At 47.3% G+C, this 23599-nt stretch overlaps 2 protein-coding genes across 7 annotated transcripts; both read left to right on the forward strand.

The window, feature by feature from the left end:
• Positions 1 to 394: 394 nt before the first annotated feature.
• rab40b (RAB40B, member RAS oncogene family) lies at positions 395 to 14205 on the forward strand. The gene is made up of 6 exons (XM_040014182.1): positions 395 to 804; positions 9521 to 9581; positions 11216 to 11276; positions 11956 to 12033; positions 12291 to 12513; positions 13049 to 14205. Exons 1-6 carry the CDS (start codon positions 663 to 665, stop codon positions 13339 to 13341), a joined length of 858 nt encoding a protein of 285 aa, XP_039870116.1. The 5' UTR covers positions 395 to 662; the 3' UTR covers positions 13342 to 14205.
• Positions 13374 to 23589, forward strand: p4ha1a (prolyl 4-hydroxylase, alpha polypeptide I a). 6 transcript variants are annotated; one of them, XM_040014178.1, is made up of 17 exons: positions 13379 to 13486; positions 14661 to 14940; positions 15720 to 15803; positions 15882 to 15978; positions 16127 to 16278; positions 16373 to 16510; positions 16725 to 16979; positions 17154 to 17344; positions 17417 to 17593; positions 18760 to 18830; positions 20169 to 20234; positions 20737 to 20836; positions 20912 to 20965; positions 21213 to 21278; positions 21362 to 21430; positions 21581 to 21677; positions 22145 to 23589. In XM_040014178.1, exons 3-17 carry the CDS (start codon positions 15725 to 15727, stop codon positions 22213 to 22215), a joined length of 1683 nt encoding a protein of 560 aa, XP_039870112.1. In that variant the 5' UTR covers positions 13379 to 13486; positions 14661 to 14940; positions 15720 to 15724; the 3' UTR covers positions 22216 to 23589. The 6 variants fall into 6 exon arrangements, with proteins under 6 accessions (XP_039870107.1, XP_039870112.1, XP_039870108.1 ...); XM_040014173.1 differs by lacking the exon at positions 18760 to 18830 and having other exon boundaries at positions 13374 to 13486; positions 14664 to 14940; positions 20164 to 20234; XM_040014174.1 differs by lacking the exon at positions 20169 to 20234.
• Positions 23590 to 23599: the final 10 nt, after the last annotated feature.

The raw sequence follows: 23599 nt of genomic DNA on the forward strand, positions 1-23599 counted from the left end.
GCATTAAGACATTTCCAACAGTCACTGCTTCACAAAACTCAGAGAGATGCAGATGGACATCATGAAATATCTCCTGCAAATGTAACCTCAGTCTGCTCCGAGTGCTGCACTTGTTGATCTGAACATCAGCCTCATCAAACCCGGACTGCTGTCTGTCCGAAGGCTCATCTCTAGACTGCTCCTGTGTAAAGCATCTCTTCCGCCCAGCCGCTGTCATGCTTTTATTTTCTCAATCCAAACAGGAAATTGTTGCTTTTTCTATTTCTGTTCAGCTTGACGTCACTTAGTGAGCCAAACGCACAGCTTGTCCCGCTCGCTGATGGACGTCTCCAACGTCCAATCCTGACTCAAGGTTGCCCTAGCAACTCGAACGATTACCCAATCGAACCGAGATAAACACCCTCCCTCACCTCCTCAGCTGGAGCAGGGAGGGGGGAGGCCAGAGATCCATGAGTTGCTCCTCAGTCCGGGAGCAGACCTGGACCTGAACCTGCAGAGGATTTTTACCGTCGTGCGTAAAAGCGCGCCGATGGCACAGCTGGACGCGCTCCGAGCAGCTCCTGAACACGCTCCAGTCTGAGTGCGGTGTCCTGGGGGGGAGGAGAGGTGTAAGCCTGCTCTCATCTCAGGATGGGACACCACAGCCGTCACCCGCCGCGAGCATGAGCCACAGAAGCAGCCCGGCGCGCGCCTACGACTTTCTGCTCAAGTTCCTGCTGGTGGGCGACAGCGACGTGGGGAAGGGCGAGATCCTGGCCAGCCTGCAGGACGGAGCCACCGAGTCCCCGTACGGCTACAACATGGGTGAGTGGGGAGAGTAGGGTCAGCTGTCCGGTGATCTCTGTGGAGGCTGCTGACACCGAGTCCTCCATCAGGAGTCTGACTTCATGTTCACTCAAACTTTAAGCGCCTCCATCAGAGCTCCAGTTCTCCACAGCAGCCTCTCTGACATCAAAGCTTTATGAAAAGAAAAGAATTATGTTATTATTAGTTATTAGTTATTATTAGTCCTTATGCAAAGATTTTATTCTGAGTTGAAAAATGAAAGTTAGTGATTAAAGTTTACAAGAAAAAGCTGTTTTTGTGAAATAAGTTCACAAGTTTATTCTTAAAAATAAATAAATGTATTCACGTTTACTTTAATAAACAGCTGAGTGTATTTTATTATTGAAAGCATTTTAACTGGTTCACAAGTTTTACTATTTCAAAATAAGAGCCATAGTTGTTAAGATATGCATTGTTCTCTGGTGAGCAGACACCATCCAACTAACTGATGGTTTGGACCCACTGCGTATAAAAACTGGACATAATCACTGTGATGTCACTCAACAGTGGTGATTGGCTGGTTTTAGAGCCTGCCCCCTGTGGACGTCAGAGGAACTGCAGTGAAGTGTTGCTTTGTTCTGGGAAGCATTAGAAGCTCCACGCACCGTTTTAGTTTGTAATATTGAAGCCGTGTTTCCATGGTCTGTGTGTGCGTGTGTACGTGTGTGTGTCTGTGTGTGTGTCTGTGTGTGTCTGTGTCTGTGTGTGTGTGTGTGTACGTGTGTGTGTGTGTGTGTGTCTGTCTGTGTGTGTGTGTGTCTGTGTGTGTTTGTGTGTGTGTCTGTGTGTGGCGCTGGCAGGCAGCTGCTCATGACTCATGCTCGGCCTGCAGGAGGGTGACAGGACGAGTTGAAGCTCTCCAAGTTCACGCGCTGACACACGATGTAACACGCTGTGCTCACGAGTCACATGACCACATGCTCAACCTGCTGTCATAAAAACTGATTTCATATTTAAATATGTAACGTCCTGCACACGGCTGTCATCTCTCTGCAGAAAAGTCCAAACTGAGCTTTTAGGACAGTTTCATAGATGATCTGAGCTCCACCGTGGTCAGACGTGACGTGCAGCAGCAGCAGGTGATGTTACTCACCTGTTTACAGCAGACTCATGTTTTCATGTTTTATACTTGGACAGAAAACAATTTACCAGCAGAGAACAGTCTGCTGGCTCAGGAGATGAGTCCTCACATGCCAAAAAATCTCCCCCGCACATAAAAAGGCCTGCTGACATCACCAGCCACAGCCTGCAGTGAGGAGGTCAAAGGTCACAGATGACAGGCCAGCGCCATGCTTTGTGGATGCAGAAAAACACCCACGTGGTCTCTGAATCATCCTGGAGGAAGGAAGGCTGTACTCTCATGTCTAATTCTGAAGTGAAAGAAGTAAATTCAAAAAATAGAAAATGTATAAAAATCTGTAGTAAGTTTTATCCAATTATCCTGTTTTTAAAATATTCCACACAGCTACACCATCAGTAATATTTGTGTCTCCTAACAGTGAAATGACATCTATCTGCTGTCCCAGTGATAATAATCAGCTCAGCCTATGTTCATTAATCACTGTGAGACCAAAGCTCAGATCTAAACACTCAGTTTACACCAGTTTTTTATGGCGTTGGCTTTGTATGATGTCATAGGGAGGTTATATCCTTATATGGTCAATCTCAGGCACAGGAGCCCCGCCCACTTGCCATTTAAACCTTCTGTTGTGAGGGGCAGCCAGCTGTCTCCGTATGAGATGAAGGATTATTCTGAACTATTCTGAAGCAAAGAATTACAATATGGAGCAAAATCATTACTCAAAAAAGTAATCTATTACACATTACTCATTACTTTGCTTAAAAGTGATGCGCTGCGTTACTTAATTACGCTGAAGAAAGTTTTTTGTTCCATTGCTTTCTCATTACTCCGTAAATTGTCCTGAAACACAGTCCTCATGAGGACACAGGTACACTCTTTCTGTTATTGTTCAGGGATGAACAAAAAGCAAAGATGGAAACCAGCACAAAGACACTTTGGAGTGGTCACCACGGTGATTCTGAACTGGTAGAAACAGGCTGCAGGCTGACTGCTCATCAGTTTGTTACCTGTTGATGTTCAGGCTCTGGCTGCTGGGCCGGGGTCTGCATACACCCAGCTTTACCATCAGTCTGGGTTCTTGGCTAGCTAAGTGTTAGCATGCTACCTGTGCAGATGTTAGCACTATAATGCAGCTGCCTCTGTACTGGGCGCAGTTTGCACCATACTGTTGGGCCCTTGTCCTTTCATGCAGTAAATTGGTTTTGAACACACATCCTGGGTTCTGAGAAACTGTGGAAACTGTAGGATAAAGTGTTCATTGATACAGTAACAGGAAAACTAGATATCTGTGGTTTTCTGGAGGAACTACGTTGGACATGTTGATCTGAATATTTGATGAACCTCAGCTGTGACACTGCTGATGAACAGAAATCAGTTTTTGTTTAGTAATTTTTTGTCTTTGGTCTCTCAGACGTGACGACCGTTGGGTGGATTAATCAGTAGCAGCGACATCAGCAGAGGCCTCGAGTCGTGCCGTTTCTGGGTTTTCCTTGGTGTGAGGACGGTTTCAGGCTGATGGAAAACCGCTGGCTTCTGCTGTTTCTGGGTCATCTCCTCTAACGGGAGGCATGACGGCACACAGACATAGCTGTGGTGAAACTGTGGGACGATTTCTGGCTCTCAGGTCCAGGAGGGAGCTTTGCTCTCCTGCCGAGTCCAGAGAAGAGCTGGCTGCAGTGCAAAGCTGAGCCAGACCACATGGGGAAGCCTTGATTAGCATTGACGCGAGCTCGGAAAAATGCACACAAACAGCTTGCTAGTTTATTCTCTGTGCTTTTATGAGCCGTTGATAATTACTCCCAAATGAGACATGCGAAGACGGGCCAAGCGCTTGTTTACGGTCTGAACGCCACGATCGACTCTTTTATAACATCCTTCTGAGTGTTGTGTAACTCCACAAAAACACTCCACTCTCCCATCTACTCCAAATGTGCACTGTGAGAGTGTTTGTGTGGTTGTGGTGGTGCTGCTGCGAGCTGCTCGGTGGGGGTATAATGATGCTGCTGGTGCTGCCAGGAGAGGCTGACTCATTCCTCTGGTGTGAACTGGCTCTTACAGATAGGCCGACCTTCACTATGCATGAAGAATACTGTTAGAGGTGATGTGTTTGTTTGGGTTTGAACTGATTGTGAGGACTTCTTTACAGATGGCACACAAAGATGTAAGTGGTCACATTTCCGTTTGAAACAAAACGCAGCAGCACGACAGAACCTCTGACATCATTAACCATCTGTGAGTCCAAATCTCCCCTCAGTTCCCAAACAGAGTTACTAACAGTCTGATAAAATGATCCGTGTGGCTGCTCGCCCAGGTGTTACAAGAAAACTTAAAGAGGGGTAATCTGTACCATAATACTGCCTGTTTTATTATTCAGACTCAATTATAACACAGAGCTAACACAAGAAGGGCCACTCTAACATCAGGCTGTGAAGTAGGGCTGGGTATCGTCACTGATTTCTAGAATCGATTCGATTCCAATTCACAAGGTCCCGAATCGATTCGATTTAAATCTGGGAAATTTTGCCTCAGACAGTCAGCAATATTATAATTCAGATCAGTACATTTACATATTTTTGTATCTATAAAAAGGAAGCTGACACTTTTGAGACTTTATCACAGGTGTGAGCATCACAGCAGAGGCCTTTGTGTCAAAGTAGCTGAAGATAAAACACAGAAACACATGAAGCTGATTTTCCTGTTCTGGATTTTATAAAAATATTCTGCAGTAGATCAAAAACGAAAGAAAACCATTAATCAACATATGAACGTTACCTCTGACGTTACAGAGGTTTTATTAGAGACAGCGGTTTGCATTTTGTATAATTTTAAAAAGTTTGAATTTGTTCAGTATTGAACGGCAGAAATTAGGTTTTCTTTTCAGAAGTAAGTAAAAGGAAAAAAAACAGCGGCCGACAGCCTGTAAACAACGGTAGACTTGTGCGTAACAAGCAAGCGAATAATGCAGAAAACAGATTTTTAGACGGGAAACTGTTCGAGAGAGAGAGAGAGAGAGAGAGCTGTGCATGAAGTGTGATTTTATCCTGGTGGAAGCAAAACAGCAAAAGTCAGAGTGAATTCATGTTTATGTGAAGCGTAGTTTGGATCTTCTTTTGCTGCTGGTTCGGTCAATATTGTTTGGAGAGAGATAAAACCTGCAGCTTTAGAATCAGCGCAAGAAGGGCGTGAACACAAAGCGAGGACCCGCCGACACATCAGAATCAGCGAGCTGTCGGCTTTCAGCCCCGACCGTGTCCGTGCCGTCGGGTGAAAAAGTCACATCTCACTGATTCTGATCCGTCGGTCCTGTGTGTTTACGTCTTTGTGCAGAAGCCGTGTTCCTGCTCTCATTTACTGTTTTAGCTGTTTGGTGGTTGTTGAAATTTTGTGAGGTTTAACCTGAGATTCTGGCCTTTTAGGCAAAATAAATTTATATAAAATAAAATCGATTCAGGATTTTAATGAATTGATATCACGTTATCCAAGCCAGAATCGATTTAATCGATAAATCGATCATCAAAACCCACCCCTACTGTGAAGCTAACACAATGCTAATGTGGCTAAGTTATCAATTCTTAGTTAATGGGACACAAAGCTATCAGATAGCGTGCTAATGTGACATTAGCTTAGATAAGGTAAACCTTAAATAGGCTAACAGCAGTAAATGAAGCTAGAGCAACATAAAAAGATGATTTTCTCGACTAACGTCAGCTAACGCATCGTAGTGTTAGCGTGGCTAATATCTGAGAGCAGGACATGAAGCTAATGTAAGATAAGAAGCTGCTTATTATTTTTGTGCACTACAAGGCTGTTTTAACTGTAGTGTGGCTAAGCTACAAACAACCGCTAATCAGAGTTTTACAGTTTTATATTTTTAAATTCAATTTTATTTCTAATTCAGTTTATTTGTTATTGTTGGAAACTGTTTACTGTTAGTTTGCTTTGTTTGATTTCAGTGTTTGTTTTATTCTTCTTATTTATTTGTTTATACAATAAAAACACAGAACTTTGTGAAATCAGTTGACTCACACTCTTGTAGACAAGTCTCAGTAACGCCTCCTGTACTGTGCAACTCTGCGTTATTGTGTCACACTGAAAGAACAAAGATGAATCAATTTGTGCAGATTTGAATAAAGGAATCTTGTTTCGTGCACTCGGGCCTGCTGGTGTTTAAACTGAATCATGGAGCTCTTATTGTCACCCTGCAGCAGCTACGTTTCCCAGCGCTCTGCTGTTTAGACGTCTGTCAGCAGACCTTTCTGTTATAGCCTGTTATGTAACTCCACTTTCCCTTCATGCATCATGCACACCAGAATGTGTGTGTGCAATAACTTGGACACAGCGTGTGTCGGCGGGGCTTATGTCTCCCAGAATATCTCCTACGTTATATCACGTCTTGTTCTCTCAGGATATTCTCCCGCAGATATTTTCATATACGTGTTCGATACGAGGAGCTGGCTTTCACTGTTTGTTCTTTGCTAATGGCACATTATTAATTTATAGTCAGTTATCAGGGAGCCCTCTTTCTGTTCGTTGAGCAGTTGAATTCTTATACCGTATTTCCCGGACTACAAAGCGCACCTGAATATTAGCCGCACAAGCTAAAATCAGGGGAAAATCCTGTTTTGTACATACATTAGCCGCACCTGACTAAAAGCCGCAGGTGTTTCAATGTTGACTTATCATATGTAAGAGAATATGCACAAAGGGAATTGTCAGGAAAGAGATGGCTGTTTGGAGACACACCGTGGCGGTGTCCTCCTCTCCATCATGCAGCAGTCCAGCCCTTCGAAATCCGTTGGTGATCGTGGATGTTTTCACACTTTTCCACGCTGTCAGATTCCACCGGTGGAGTTGAGCATAACTTGCTTTTCGCAAGTTTATTGCCGCTCGTCATCCACGCCTCCGGCTGAACGTGTAGCGCTACTTTGAAGTTTGTTTTTCGCGCTACTTGTACGGCACTATGTTGCCTGGCGGATGGACATGTGACCAACATACCACTCTTGAACCCCGATACTGTGTGTCTGATCACATGCCCTTCCGCCAGGCAACGTAGTGCCGTACAACAGCGGAACAAACAAAACAAATCGTCTTACGATATGACAAAAATCATGGACAATCCATAGAAAAGCCGCACCTGACTAAAAGCCGCAGGGTTCAAAGCTTGTGCAAAAAGTAGCGGCTTATAGCCCGACAATTACGGTAATTATTAACTCATCTTCGGACATTTCTGTGCAGGGATTGGCTGGGATTCAACCTGCATGGACACAGGAATCAGTATTTATAATTTAGTATTGTGTGTTTTTGCTTTTATGCTTTTACTAGTCAAAACTAGTAAATGAATAAATAAATGGCTTAAGATTCAAATCTTAACAAATACACGTGAAATGTAAAGCTCATTTTGTTTTAGTCAGAGCAGTTTTGTTTCAGTGCTGGTGGACGCCGTGCAGTCAGCCTCTGCTGAAGCTGCTCCGAGAGCTCGCTCCACATGTTTGTGCGTGTAGCCGTCACTACGAGGAAGCAGTTGTGGTCTACATGTGGGTGCAAGGTGAAGCTGCTGCCCCACAAAAGAGGCAAAAATGGTCAAAGTTAATCCTGTTGTCAGTGTTGGATCAGAGAGGCGGAGTCATATCACACCAGTCGTTTGTGTCATTAATAGTTAAGCACATATAAACTGTGTCAAAGTGACACTGGAACCATCTTAGGTCATTGATGGAGGACCACAGAAGGCCGTCCCACTAGCATCAGCACTCTATCATAGTAGTACTGGGCTTAGGGCAGCATCATCCCCCAGAATCTCCTACTTCCTGCCATAGCTGGACTGGCCATCAGGCATACCAGGCATTTGCCTGTGGGCCATGGTGATTTTTTATTTTGATTTTTGTAACGGTATAAACAATGAAAGCTGGTGGATTGGCCAGATGCTGGCAGATGTGTAAAAATAACTCAGTTGTTTGGTGGTGGCTGTGGCGGAGCTTCCACAGAGGCCAGCAGGTGGATGAGGGAAGGGGAGGCAGGAGGAGCAGAGACCCGAGGCGGCCGCCGGTCCGAGTATCAGGTGAACTGAACTCCAGGTAAGAAGTTATGAGCTGCAGTCTATCTGGGTCAGATATGAACCAAGTTTAGTTTATTTTCGTTGTGCTGACTTTTTACAGTCAGTTACAATAACTCGTACTGCTACTAGCTAGCATGACGGAGTTTCTATACAGCTGGGTGGTGCTATGATGTTACTGATAGTGAACTTTATTTTATTCATAAGGTTAGTTAGTAGCTGCCAACTGTCCCGTAAAAAGACGGAATCGTCACAAACGACACAAAGCTGGATTTATTCTGCGTCTTTATGCTGCACAGCTGCCTCTTCTTCTCTCATCCTCTCCCCTCTCTCTCCTGTTGCTCCTTCAATCATGAAACTGATCAATGATCAGCTGATCGGCTTTTCTCTCTTGTTTGTTTATCGCCCACTTTGCGCCAGAAAGAGGAAACCAGCAGATGTCGCGCTAAACAACAGCAGCATGTTTAAGCTTGATCAGCTGTTGTTAGAATTTAATTAATATTAATTTCTAGTATCAGCTGAATTGAAGGGAAGTTATGAACTGTTTCTGAGAGACAAATAACACCAGGATCCTTTTCTAAGTAGCTGACAGCTGGTAACTGTGCAGGGGCGGGTCTAGCAAAGCTTTGCCAGGGGGGCAGGTAGGGCATTAACAGGGAGAGGGGGGCACAAAGAAATACTTTTCTTTCTTACTCTCATTTAAAATGTTTTGCTTTTAATAAATAATTATCTGAATCTTACAACCAAAGTTTTTAGTATGACGTAAAATGTATAGGAATCATGCATATACCAACAAGACTGTACATCACTGTCACAACAGTGTTTTCATTCAAAGGCTTTATGGTTTTTCCTATAATACCTGGTGGGCCGGTCCGATTTTTTTGTCCCAGTCCAGCCCTGCTTCCTGCACTCAGCAGCTTTCCCGTGACATACGTGACGGTGAGCGTGTGCCGCGTGTGTCGACGCGTCAAAGTGCGCTGTGGTTATTTTCAGGAAGCTAATAATAATTACAGTTACAGAAGAGAGGAGCTGCTTTCTGCTTTTGTCCCCTGTGAGAGTCACCTGATATTAGCGGCTAACCAGTAACAAGCTGGAGAGAAACCACACACCTGCACAGGACGCTCTGAATACCCAGCATCACACCTGGATTTGGGCAGCTGCAGGGCTCTGGGGAAAGTGTTCATGAATATATGAGGGTTTCATGAATAACCCTTTAATTAAATGTAGTTACTAACTAAAGCTGAGCAAGTCCTTATTCAGAGCAAACTGTTTTTACAGCCTAAACTGAACAACGTGGTTTAGCAACATAAAGCCATGGACGTGAACTCCTCATGAACCGCTGTATCTGCTCAGACCTGCTGCAGTGCTTTGCATGATTGACGATTCCTTCTAATACCGTGCCTTTGTTTGTTCTGATTGGCTGGCCCTCGCAAATTCATTCATCACAGTCAAAGTCAGGCTCGGACCTCCACTGTTTGTGATGCATGTTTGAGATGTTTGGCACGTTGGATCTAAAACTGCTGCTCGTTGGTTTGATCTGAATCTTTCCCTCTGCTGTTTTTCAGGAATCGACTACAAGACGACCACCATCCTCCTGGATGGGAGAAGAGTGAAGCTGCAGCTCTGGTACGAACACGCCGTCGTTCACACGGCTGCCTTCGTCTCATGTTATCAGTCTGTGTGGAAAGAAAGCAGAGGACAACCAAAATATACAGGAGGCATGTGAGGCCCGTTTGACCCAATAAAAAGCTTTTTCAGGTACTGAGCTTCATCCAGCTTCAGCCTGACGGGTGTCAAAGGCTCGCTTCACTCAGTGAAAATATTCCTTCAGTTTTAGTTTGACGTTTCAGTTTTATGTCCAAAGAAACTGAGAGGAATGCAGCTGACAGCACAGCCTGAGCGGTGTGTGGTGGATAAAAGTGGAAAGAAAATAACTTATGATGATTAAAAGCCTTAATGTGACACTGACAGCAGGTCTGATTCAAAACCTCCTTTGATGCTGCAGCTGACAGGATGTCGTCATCAGAGGTCGAACAGGGCGTGTGACCCGCCCTGCTGGACACGTCACACAAACTAACCTGGAAGTGACCAGGACTTTTATTTTGAAGGACCAGTCCAGGATGATGATGTCATCATAAGAGCATCTGCAGCACTGATGCTTTTACTTTGGCATAAAAGATGTCATTGGATGAAATCAGTGGAGCTGTACTCGAGTAAATCTACTCAGTTTGTTTCTGTGATGACGGTTTGCTGCTCTGCACAAACTCACTCGTGTTTGTAGAAACGTGTTTCAGCCGAGGCGCCGTCACATGTTCAGTCTGCCGCTTTGATGTTTAAGAGGACGCGACGCTGTGTGTGTGTGTGTATGTGTGTGTGTGATGATCCTGTCTGGATCTGCCGCTCTGACTTTGATAACTGGCAGCCATCTTTTCCCCGCCCGCGTGCTCATGAGCCAAGCAAACCCCTGCTGTGGTGCTCAGACACACTCGCGTTTCTTACTGTGGACAGGAACAACAAACCCACAGAGCGCGCTACGCTTGCAGGAGGAGGCGGAGACAAGCATCTGTGCACATGTTCATCACCACAGTCAGGACGCTGCTGTGCAAAAGTCTTGAGCCACCTTTCATGTCTTAAATCTTGTAGGAAAATGTGAAGCAGGTGCACAATTAAAACAGCCTCAGCTGAAATCAGCAGTAAATACGACTGTGTGCTTAAAAAAGCAGGTTTTTAACAGGAGTTTGAGACACTGGGCAGCTCTGAGTCTCTGAATCCAGTCAAACACAACAACAACAGAAAGAAACCACGACTCTACCTGAACTGAAGGAAGCACTGACCTTTCACAATAAGAGTGAGGGGGGAACCCAGCCCACCATGTCTGTGCACACTTCCTCCAGAGCCTCGGGAACACTTCAATCCTAATCTGTCCACGACTTCATGACAGAACCCTTAAAACCAGGACGCACACTGTCACCGGTCTGAGAGGGTCGAGACCAAAGTCCACACCACTGGCTCTGTGCTCGGCTTCCTGTGTTTGGACCTTTTTCACGTTCAGGCAGCTGAAGTCGGCCCCGTGAGACGGCTCTCCAAAGTAAAGCTGGGAGTTTGTTTTTTCTTTCCCATTAAGGCTGGACAACGGGAGAGCTCATCCCAGTCTGACCTTCAGCTTCACAGTCATTAGTTAAGACTCTGAGTAATGTTTGTTTGGAGGCGTGAGCATCGCCACGGTGACCTTTAACCTCTCCTGGTCTGTGTTGTTTCAGGGACACGTCGGGGCAGGGCCGGTTCTGCACCATATTCCGATCCTATTCCAGAGGAGCACAGGTGAGCACCGAGTGCACTGCTGCAGACAAACACAGGGGGGCGCTCACTGAACCTGGGGGTGAGTTCTCCATTCTCCTAATGACCTTTGACCTTCACTGAATGTAAACGAACCCCTGGGCTGCTGTAAAGCAGTAACGGTTCTATCATCAGAATGATCAACATGAGTTCATCTTATTTTCCGAACAAATAACATTTTTAGTTTTAAACTGGTTTTTAGTTTCAAACGTGCTCTGAAGCACCGTGTTAGACACGCTTTGGGGGTTTCGAGGCTGAAGATGCTGATGCTGAGCAGCTGTGAGTGCTGCTCTCTGATTGGACATGGAGCCATGTGACTCTGGCAGCAGGTGGTGGCAGGAAGTGTGAGAAAACACGTTTCCCTGAATGAAGCTGTTCTGTTGTAGTCGCTCATCAGGGCTATTAGAGGACATGTACATGGAAACGGTGTCACTGTTGCCACGGCGAGGCGAAAAGTTGATCTTGAATCTGTAGTTTCAGTCACGGCGAGCAGGTAACGGCCCGCTGGCCCGAGAGCAGGGCGCTCACACCTGTCAGTCAAAGAGGTCACGCCCCCAGCGATGCGGCCTTTAAGCTTTCATTTAAACAGGTGATGTAATGACGGTGAGATTATCTGTAGAGGCTGTAAACACGCTGATGAGAGTGTGAGTTTGTTTGTTTTCAGGGGGTCATCCTGTTGTATGACATCACCAACCGCTGGTCGTTTGACGGCATCGACAGGTGGATCAAAGAGATCGACGAGGTGAGCCATGGATCGTGTGTGTGTGCAGTCAGCTCTCTCTCCATCGCTCTCCTGTTATCTAACAGCTGACCGGTGATGTCACAAACTCTGACTGTCAAAACGGCGCCCACGCCCGCTGAGGCAGTGCCTCTTTAGGCTGCCGTACTTCAAACGTTTCCCTTAACTTTAAGCTGCCTCCCCCCACCTGACACACCTGTAACACTGAGTGTGCTTAAAGACCCACATCCCCCTTTCCTTTCTGTTCCCCGTTTACCCAGCATGCCCCAGGAGTTCCTAAGATCCTCGTTGGCAACCGTCTGCACCTGGCCTACAAGCGTCAAGTGACCACGGAGCAGGCGCAGGTGTACGCCGAGAAACTGGGCGTCACCTTTTTCGAGGTCAGCCCGCTATGCAACTTCAATATCACCGAGTCGTTCACGGAGCTCGCCCGAATCGTGCTGATGAGACACGGCATGGAGCGCCTGTGGAGGCCCAGTAAAGGTGTGCCATTAGCTCCGCCCCCTGCAGGTCTGTGATGCAGCTTTAAAATGGGACGTTCAGCTCTGCGCTGCCCTCTGCTGGAGGCTCAGCCTCACTGAGGATAAAGTCAGACGTCATTCACAAAAACATCGTTCTGCTTTCACTCTTTCCTGAAAAAAACACTTTTTATTCCTGAAATATTCCAACTTTATTTTTATTTGTCACTTTATTAATACAACATTTTCACTTTGTTGCTGAAATATGTTTTTCATAATCTTATTCATTTATTGCTAAATTAATGTTCTTGGAATATTTTACAACTTTATTCCTAAATTTTTATGAATTTAGTCCTAAAATATTAGGAAATGTATCCAAACATATGTTATTGTACAAATACATGATTCCATATTCAATATTTCAATTTGTTTCCTAAAATTTTATAACGTTATTGATAAAGTGTTTTTTCATGAAATACAATGAATCTATAATAATTCCCTGTTTTGATTGGTTCTTCTCTGTGAGCGCTGTAATCTGATTGGTTCTCTGTGTGTGTCAGTGCTCAGTCTGCAGGACCTCTGCTGTCGCTCCATCGTTTCCTGCACGCCGGTCCACCTGGTCGACAAGTTGCCCCTCCCACTGGCTCTGAAGTCTCACCTGAAGTCCTTCTCTATGGCCAACGGCCTCAACGCTCGCATGATGCACGGACGCTCCTACTCAGTCACCGCCAGCACCCACTACGGCGCCACCAAGAGGACTGGGGGGGCGCTGCTGAAAAAGCCCAAACTGATCCGGGCGCCGCCCCTCAGCCCGTCGGCTCAGAGCTGCAGAAACAGCTGTAAAATCTCCTAATGACAGTTAAGGCACCGCCTGCTCGAACATTTGAAGATGGCGGTTGGAAGTGAAGAATTCCTCACCAGGACCTGAACCGCGCTTCAGACTTCCTGTTTGGTGACGTTTGCTTTGCCACCTGTGAGCTGCAGGCGTCCAGTAATAGGTGAGGTGACATCACATGGTTGGAAAACGACAGTGTCAGGAAAAACCCTCGGAGCACGTCAGCCCCAAGTCTGAAAGTGTGACGTAAAGCTGCTCGATGCTCAGAAAACGCGCGTTCTCAGCAGCCAATCAGAGCTGCAGACGCTGATTTATTCTTCCGGCTTTCTTCTGGTTTTTGTTACTTTGGTATTTTTTTATTTTTGAAACAGACTTTTTTTAATTTACAGATTTTATAATTAAAAAAAGCTTCCAGTCAGATTTGTAAGATTCAGATTTCCTTCTTGAATCGTTCCGATGTGGTTTTTCGCCCGCACTCTTCTTCGTTGTGTGATTTGATCTGCAGGTGTGACAGTTTTCCACTCTGGGACTTGATTCTTGGAATTCTTCGGAGCCTCTGATTTCAGACTTCATGTTTATAAGATGAACTGAAACCGTGACCTCTGACACTTCCTGCGCCACATTTCCACCTCAGCGCTGAGGTTAAATGTTTCCTCACCTGTACATAGAAGCACCTTGAAGCTGTACTTTTGCACATCATTCTTCTTCAGACACACAAACTTTTTGTGTGCGATATTTGTACGTGTTGTAAATACGCCTGTTTGATATGAAGCTGAGGATGATGATGATGGTGATGATGAAGCTGACCCCTGCAGCACGCGCTCAGGAGGTGACTGTTAACCGTCAGTGTTTCAATAAAGTTTGTCCACGTCACAGCGTGCACTTCCTGCTTCACGTGTTTTGTTTTTGTTGTGACATTAAAACGATGTTCTCTGAGTTTGGAAGCTGTGTGTCTGTGTTGTTGCACACGCTTCTTTCTGGTTTTGTCTCGTTGTTTTCATCCAGTTTTGGTACTTCGTGCCATGTTGTTGCCTCACAGTTTATCATATGGTGAATTTGTGCGTTTCTGTGTTAATGTTGGGTCTGTTGTGCTCACTCTTCATCTCTCACTGATCATGTTTCATTTTGTCTGCTCGTGTGTTTGCTGGTTGTGCTGCTGTGTTTGGTTTGTGTCTCTACGATGTTGTTCTTGGTTTCCGTGATTATAATCACGTGCATGTCTGACGTCACAGAGGAATAATTAGTATTAGTAAATGCAGATGAACGCGCTGGTGGCTCTGACGTCATCACGCAGTAATTTGCAGATGAAAATCTGACGCAGGGCGCCTCCGGTCCAGCAGGGGGCGGGGCAGAGCCGCGGTGACGTCGTCAGAGGAAGAGGAGGAGGTTTGTGTTGCCAGCCTGGCTGTGAGGATCGCTGAGACGAGTCTGCGCTGAAGCTGAAGCTGTTCTCGGACACAAACTCGGTGAGAGCAGAAACCCTCGGTCCTCACCGGAAGCTGACAGAGGTGACGGTTCCGGTTATCCAGAAACTTCTACGGTTCCGACTCTTTACTCTGACCTGAACAGAGACAGTCTGTCTGCCAGCGAGACTGCGCACAGGTGATCCCAGCACAGGTGAGTCACAGTAAAGGGGGCTTTGGTGGGTTCGTGTGGTCGTAAAAGTGGCGTGACCGGCCTCACTTCCGGTCACATACTGTCTCAGAGCTGCTCCAAACACTCAGTTTACCACAGCCTTCCACACGCTGGGACCTGTGTGACGTCACAAAGCTGCACCGCTGCAGGTGTGTCAGGTGTTCAGTGAGCTGAGACTCAGTCAAAGAAGGCTGACTGTGAGTGAGCCTCGTTCAGGGTCTCACCCTCACCTTCCACAGACTTTCTGGTGATCTTTGGCCCCAGCTGCAGTGCCCTCCAGGTGAACTTTGACCTGTTGAGAGGCGCAGAAGGGCAGATGGAGCTCTTTAAGCAGAAGTGTCCAGTCACAGGAAGTGGCGTCTGGTTTCTTGGCTGTCTGGTTTGGGACTTCCTGTCACTGGGCCAGAGAGTGTGTGTGTGTGTGTGGTCACAGCTCTGGTGTGTTTCATGCTCTTCAGCACGAGGTCAGGACTCTTCTTTGTCCTCTCCTGGCTCCGCTTCAGTGTCACTCACAGGCCCAGGAGGATGACGGCTTCCCCCTCAGCAGCACCGACGCCACGTTTCAGCTTCAGACACGTCACTGCTTCAACCTGTGACGGGAGACAGAGCGTGCGTGTGGGCGTGTCTTGATGTTTTTGTGTGCTTGTGGTTGTTGTGAGTGTGCTGAGCGCTCTGACTTCAGTATCAGTACCTGTAACGCTTCAACGTCTGGCGTTGGTGTGATGTCAGCACTGACGCCTGGTTTCTGCCCGTGTGTGCAGGTACGATGGCGCTCTGTGGGTGGTGGTTAATCCACTTCCTCGTCTTCACTTCCTGCTCAGCTCACGACTTCTTCACCTCCATCGGTGAGTTTAGCCGCTCTGTATCGTAGCGTGGAGTCCTGCTGAGCGCGTGTGTGAGTGCTAATTTGTTCTTTGTCACAGGTCACATGACGGACCTGCTGTTCACGGAGAAGGACCTGGTCACCTCCCTGAAGGACTACATCCGAGCGGAGGAGAGCAAACTGGAGCAGATCAAAAAGTGAGTGTCGCTGCTCGCCGTTAAACGCTCCGCCTCCTGTTTTCCTGGAACAGAACCTCAAGTTTGTTGGGGCGGGGCAGCTCACTAGGTTTACATTGCTGTCATGATCTGCGACACACTCTTACCTGTGCCGTGTGTGTGTGTTCAGGTGGGCAGACAAACTGGACGTCCTCTCGGCAGCTGCCACTCAGGACCCCGAAGGCTTCCTGGGTCACCCGGTGAACGCCTTCAAGCTGATGAAGAGGCTGAACACGGAGTGGGGGGAGCTGGAGAGCCTGGTGCTCACCGACGTGTCTGATGGTGCGACGCAGAAATCAGCTGTTGGACGTTAGGACACAGAATCTTTTTTCCTTGTTTTCATTGTCCTCCTCCTTCTTCTTCTGTGGTGTTTCAGTGTTCATCTCCAACCTCACCATCCAGAGACAGTACTTCCCCAACGACGACGACCAGACCGGCGCTGCCAAAGCTTTGATGAGACTGCAGGACACCTACCAGCTGGACACCAACGCCATCTCCACCGGAGAGCTCCCAGGTCTGTGAACCGGGACCTGCTCTGCTTTACAGGGCAGAGCGGGCTCTTCAGTCCGAGTTTAGAGAAGACGGCGCTCAGGAGGAAAAGGACCACAAATGTTTCTGAGCTCTCGGTCGTGTGTCTGAAAGTCATTTACACGATTCAACCTTCCAGCTCGCGCTTTAATAACAGGAACATGAGTTGTAAATGCTCCTGCTCTCTCTCGCCTCCTCAGGCTCGTCCTCCACCTCCTCCGCCTGGAGCACTCTGACCGTGGATGACTGCTACGACCTCGGGAAGGTGGCGTACTCGGAGGCGGATTACTACCACACCGAGCTGTGGATGGCTCAGGCCCTGAGGCAGCTGGACCAGGGCGAGACGTCCCGCGCCGTGGACGCCGTCACCGTCCTCGACTACCTGAGCTACTCCGTGTACCAGCAGGGGGAGCTGGAGAGAGCGCTGGAGTTCACCAGGAGGCTGCTGGACCTGGGTTAGTACCTGCAGACGGGCAGTTAGTCAGCAAACGTGCTGCTGTTGTTTTAAAGAGTTAGAAAAAGGAGCAACGCTGAGTTTCCAGAGAGTCGAAGGCTTCTTCTCACATCTTCAGAGCTTGTGTGCAGATTTGTTGATCTCTGTCACCTGAAGTTGTTTTTCTGCCCGTTAGATCCGACACACCAGCGAGCCAACGGGAACCTGAAATACTTTGAGTACCAGCTGGCCAAACAGAAGAAGGTGGAGAAGGTGGAGGAGAAGGAGGAGGAAAGCAAGGTGAGGCAGAGGAGGGAGAGCAAAGACGACTACCTGACTGAGAGGAAGAAGTACGAGCAGCTGTGTCGCGGCCAAGGCATCAAGCTGGTGAGGCGAGCGAAACAAGCGCACCTCTGAGAGTCGTTTATCGGCGTCACTTCAACCTCTGCTTCCTGTCAGACTCCCCGCAGGCAGAGCCGCCTCTTCTGCCGCTACCATGACAACAACCGGCACCCGCGGTACGTGATTGGCCCGGTGCAGCAGGAGGACGAGTGGGACAGCCCGCACATCGTGCGCTACCACAACATCGTGTCAGAGAAAGACATGGAGAAGGTGAAAGAGCTGGCCAAGCCCAGGGTGAGTCCAAGCATCTTTATCTCACGCGCTGCTGCAGAGCTTATCCCAGGTCGGACGCCATTAGTGCTTTACCAACGCAAGGGGCGGGGCTAAATATCAGTATTCAGAAATATTGCTCCCCGTTAAGTCGCTGTATATTAAAATTTTTATGAAAACATGTTTATAATTACTTCGCCCGCCAACCTGACCCAACAGAGTCCAGTAGGCGGAGCTTATCAAAGGATGGAGAGGAAATGACCTCGAAGAAGAAACTCGCAGGGTGAAAAGTGTCGGAAAACTAATCAAGAGCAGTCGGGATGTTAAAAACTGGACAAGAGTCATGATGAGAACATGACTCCTGCCTGATGTGTCGCCGCGACTCTAAACTGTCAGTTTTCGTTTTTGTGGCTGAATGTCGGCTCGCGGTTACGTCGGCTCGCGGTTACGTCGGCTCGCGGTTACGTCGGCTCGCTGCTCGACTGCCGATCGGTCGTGTTGATGTTCTGTTCACGGTTTACAGCAAAGAAGAGCAGCGCGAGCACTTTCAGCTCAAACACCCAGGAACTCAGGTCAATCGTGTGGATGCACAAAATTTACCTCGGCAACAGTGAATGTTGTTATCTGATTGGCTGCTAGTTCGTTAAGCCGCGATGAGCTCTGTAGAGAAATGAAATATATTATATTGAAATTAGAACAAATCCCCGTTCACACCTCAGTGCAGCGTTCAAACATCCATCATCACAAACTGCTTCCTGTTGGCCGGCGGCGTCCCGTCAGCGAGCGGCGGCTGCTCATTTTTAACTTGTAACCCCGTGACACGGGTGCTGTCAATCATTAATCTATGCCCCGCCCCTACCTCTTGATACACGCCCACAAAATCAGGATCAAACGTCTAAAACTGAAAAAATTAATTTAAAGCCAGAAAAAAATATTTGCATGAAAACAAAAAAAATATTTAAAGTAAAAAATTTCGTTTGTTTTTCAAACACATCAAAAACAAAACTGTAGTTTGAGCCTCGTCAGTGAGCGAGGAAGAAAGGTGACAGGTGACGGGCGGGCGGTGGGTGGAGAGGATGACGAGGTTGTGCGGCTGTGTGGTGCGGCTCCTCCGGTGTCGGTCGGCGTTAGTCGGTGCTTCGGGCGTCGCTCTGTGTCTGCCTGTAACTGTCGGCCGATTGGCTCCACAGCTCCGTCGAGCCACCATCTCTAACCCCGTCACCGGCGTGCTGGAGACGGCCCACTACCGCATCAGTAAGAGGTAAGAGCTGCCGGGGCAGGAGGCGGCGTCCGCGGGGTGGACCTCACCTCTCTGCCCCCAACACCACCCTGTCCTCCCCCCTCTGTGATGGCGGCCGTCCCGGTGAGAGCAGAAAAGGCAACGAGTCGCTTCAAACAAACGAATAAATAAAATGTTCCTTCCTCCAAAGTGGAATTCTCATTTAAACGTCACAGAAGGAAGAATCGGCTTTATTATTACAGACTTCCAGCCTCCGATCATCACAGCTGACGCTCCCCAACAGTCTGAAACATAAAAGACTTCAGTTTTATAAAATCCAGCTTTCACACATTCAGCTTGAAGGAAACGTTTAAACGTCCATGATGGGCTGTAAAGTAAGCTCTGAAACATCTCCATAAACTTGTAGTTTCACGTTGTTGCTGCTGAGAAATTGTTAATAATAATAAAGCAGATGTTCATGAGCAGCTGGCGTTACCTCTGTCCTCCCACCAGGGGGCGCTGCAGCACAGAGAGACAGCTGTAACTGTCATCAGCTCAATCAGTCCCACCTGGGCAGGTGTAAAAGGCCACATCAGAGGAGATATCAGAAGGTCCTGTAACGCTGCAGGAACAGTTACTTTGAGCGTCTTCTTTCAGGCTCTGCTCTCGCTGGGATTCGAGCCTCGGCTTGTTTTCTTTGCTCGTTCGGGGACAGGAAGTCAAACATTTAAGACTCTCGATGTCGCTTTAACGTTTTCGTGGAGGCAGCAGGAGGATTCGTGTCTCATACCTGTGCTTCTCACTGTTACCTGCACATTGTTACGTAAAATAACAAGAGTCTGCAAACGTTTCAAAATAAAGTTCTGAAGTCAGACAGTCTGTTGACCTGTCAGTGCGTCAACTTCACGGAAATACTCTCTACAGTAGTTACTGTAAAACTACTGCAGGTACTGCAATATTACTGCGTGTTTTGTGTATGATGCTGGTGTAGTGACTTCATAAGTGAAACATCAACTGAGATTATTTTCAGTTTCAATTATGGCAGAATATCGATCCCATAACCTTCTGTTTGTGAGGGGCAGCCAATCAGAGGAAAGTTGTCTGAAGGTGGGAGGAGCTAAAGCAGCTTGTCAAACATCCTGAAGGTTGACCACGTGCACTCCATGTCCTCTTCATTAGGTACCTTGTTGGCTCTGGGTTGGACTCGGCGCTCTTTAACTCGCCAAAGCAGATCAGGGCTTCACGTGTACCTAATGAAGTGGCCTTATGTGGCGTTTGAAGCTCGTGCTGCCTCCCTGACTGCAGCGTGTGGATAGTGACCGCCCTCTCTCTGTCCTCTCTCTGTCTCTCTGCATTAACCTATAATTGGGAGTAGCTCAGACGTGCCACGGTGCATGACCCTCACACAGGCAAACTGACCACGGCCCATTACCGAGTCTCCAAGAGGTAAGAGCTGGACGCCACTCGCTTCAGGCCCGGGCGGAGCACAGGCTGTTCGTAACGATGGACGCCGCACGTGCAGCGCTCCGGACGGCTTTGTCACAAGCGACCAATCACAAGCCGACTTGTAAAGCCGCGTGTGAACTCCTGGATCCATCAGTGAGCGTGCGAGTTTTTTTCCTCCGCAGTAAATTTGTGACTTCGCTTCAGCTTTTATTGAAGTCACGATATAAATGTTTTTGGGGCGTCCATCTTTATTTACAGCCTGTGGTCACCACCGTCTCGGGGGCGGAGTCTCCTCCTTCATGCTTTTCTAACGTTCAGCTGGCTGTAATGACACAAACGTCAGCGGTGAAGCTCTGTAAATGTCGTTTTTTTTCATAGAGGAGCTGCATTAGAAACTGTCTGTTGTTTCCCCGCCCTCCTCGTTGCCGTCTCCTCGCCGTGCGCCGGTTTGTGCTGTTTTCGTGACCTCGGCGGTGACTCTGTGTCTTCTCTGTCCTCTCAGCGCCTGGCTCGGAGCGTACGAGCATCCCGTGGTGGACAAAATCAACCAGCTGATCGAGGACGTCACGGGGCTGAACGTGAAGACGGCCGAGGACCTGCAGGTAACGCCTCACCTGAGTTCGAACGCCACTAACCGTCTGGCGCCTCTGATGTTTTAAGCGCTGTGTTTGATGCAGGTGGCTAACTACGGCCTGGGGGGACAGTACGAGCCGCACTTCGACTTCGGACGGGTAAATAAAACCAGATACATGAGAATCTGTTTCTGTCAGCATTTATTTCTGCTGAAAGACGGAAAACGATCAATAACAGATATGGATCCATGTTGGACACATTTCATTAAAATCAACTAAAGAAATAGATCCAATCTGTGTATTTGTATTGTAGATTTATTTATTTGTAACTTTTAACAAAGTTCAGTTTTTTGAAATGACTGAATGAATTTTCATTACTCTGACCGCCGTGCACTTCCTGTTTCAGAAAGACGAGCCGGACGCGTTCGAGGAGCTGGGCACGGGGAACCGGATCGCCACGTGGCTGCTTTACGTCAGTGCTGCTGTGTGTGTGTGTGTGTGTGTGTGTGTGTGTGTGTGTTGCTGCCGCTCACGCTCTCCTCCTTCCCGCTGCAGATGACCGACGTGCAGGCAGGGGGCGCCACCGTCTTCACTGACATCGGAGCTGCTGTGAAACCCAAAAAGGTTCAACTACTCACTTTCTTCATCATCATCATCACAGAAACAAGTCTGTTTAATAAACCAAACTGAGAAACAGGCGGGCAGACGAGGGCGCCGCTTCTCAGTAATCTGACGCAGTGTCATGTGACACGTCATGTGACCGTGTTTCTCCAGGGGACGGCGGTGTTCTGGTACAACCTGTATCCAAGCGGAGAAGGAGACTATCGGACCCGACACGCCGCCTGCCCCGTGCTGCTGGGAAACAAGTGGGGTGAGGTCATCGCGCCATATTCACACACGTGCACAGTAAAACAATAAATACACACAAAATCATCATCAAGTAAAAATACTTTCAGATTTTCACGCCTGGTGATGATTGACATAAAAAAAATTTCTTTTAAAATTTATTTTCTAAAAATAAGTAAAATAAAAGAACAAATCCAAACTCCCCTCAGTTATATAAAACTGTTTTGGGTCATTAAAAACTTCGTTATTATGTTCGAGTTGATTTATTTTTAAATGTTTGTGTTGATTGATGAATATTGGATGTTTTCTGGGTGTGTTTGCAGCAGCTCACGTGACTGCTGAAGGATTTTTGGTGTTTGATGTTTCAGATGAAACAAACTTGACTGAGCTTCATGAAAAGCTTCAGATTTGATGAGAAAGACGGAGAAACCTTCACGCTGCTCAAACTCGTGGTGTTTGTCGAGGCTCTGATGAAACTCTTTCTTCCTGCAGTATCGAACAAATGGATCCACGAGCGAGGGCAGGAGTTCAGGCGGCGCTGCAGCCTCAACGAGACCGACTGACAACCGACCTTCCTCCTCCAGCTCAGCCGTCTTCCTCCTCTGCTTCCTGCCTGCAGGCGCAGAGTGTGACTGCACATGTGATCCAACACGCTTATTTTTCTCTACAGCGTGTGTGTGTGTGTGTGTGTGTGTGTGTGTGTGTTTGACTCGTTTCTCCTTTAACGAGAATCACGCTGACGTTCAGACGTCCGTACCTGTCCAGGTGTTCAGCCTGAGAGCTAAAACTTCTCGAGAACAAAGAACGCTGCACGAGAGGTTCGTTTAAAGACGAATAAAGTTTTTTTGGGGTTTTTCTGGATCCAGAATGTTTGAAATCTCGTGAGCTTTGACTTAAAAGCAGAAAATCTGATTGATTTAATTCTGTTCCATCGACGGTTCTGCCGATTAAACCAGCGAGTGGAACGAAGGAGCGCTAAATGTGACAAATTTTGAATGGAGTTTGGCCCGAGGTCGCTAACATGAGTCGAGTCAGACGCTACAGACCGAGAAACGCTCCGTCACCCGTGTCACTCCCTGACCTTCACGACTGTTACAAAGACTGCGAGGAATCAGATTACTCTCGTCATCACGGGAATCAACCAGAAGCAAGAACCGATCGAATCTGAACGACGATCGATCGTGTGGTTCTGTGAGACAATCATAGCTGAAACTGAGCTGCGTATTTATTGATTTCTGACAGGATTCGTGTGAACGCCTCTTCACTGTTTTTCATCTGCGTTTTAAAAATTCCTCTTTTAAAAGTTTTAAAATGTTTGCACTTTTTTTTTTTTTCTGTTTCCTGTTTCTTTTTGAAGTCTGAAACGTGTCGCCGAGCTCCTGCTCCTGATCTGATTCATGTCACCTCAACCTGTGACAAAGTGGGTTTTATTTTGGAAACTCTTCCACGCTTCAGCTGCCATGCTTTTATTCTGAAAAGCAGAACATCTGAGGCTCTTTGATTTACAAATTCAGTCCAAGTGGATTTTTCTGCGCTGTCCACCCGTCGTCATGGTTACACCCCCGTTTCCACCAATGGCGTGAGCGTTCGAGGAGGTTTAACCGTAAGGTCGTTTAGATGCTGCAGGTCAAACTCCAGATAAGCAAAGCACGCCGCCTCCTCTTAACCCTGTTAGCTTATATCTGAGCACAGTTACTAATTTCTGCTCCACGCCGTTTCCGTGACAACCCTCACTCCTGTTTGTGTGTCTGTTGTGTGTTGGATGATGTCCTGTGCAGTGACCTGATGTAAGACACGTTTCTTATCAGAATAAAATGCTGCTGCAACCCAGGAGAAGTAAGAAAATGGTGTCTGTCGTTATTCTCTGGCGGCAGCGTTGCCTCAGCAGCGTGCTGCTGCGTTTTAAAGATGGCGACCATTTATCGTGTTTAAAAAAAGAAACAAACA

The sequence above is a fragment of the Simochromis diagramma genome, unplaced genomic scaffold, assembly GCF_900408965.1.
Source record: "Simochromis diagramma unplaced genomic scaffold, fSimDia1.1 OVJJ01000669.1, whole genome shotgun sequence".
Lineage (NCBI taxonomy): Eukaryota > Metazoa > Chordata > Actinopteri > Cichliformes > Cichlidae > Simochromis > Simochromis diagramma.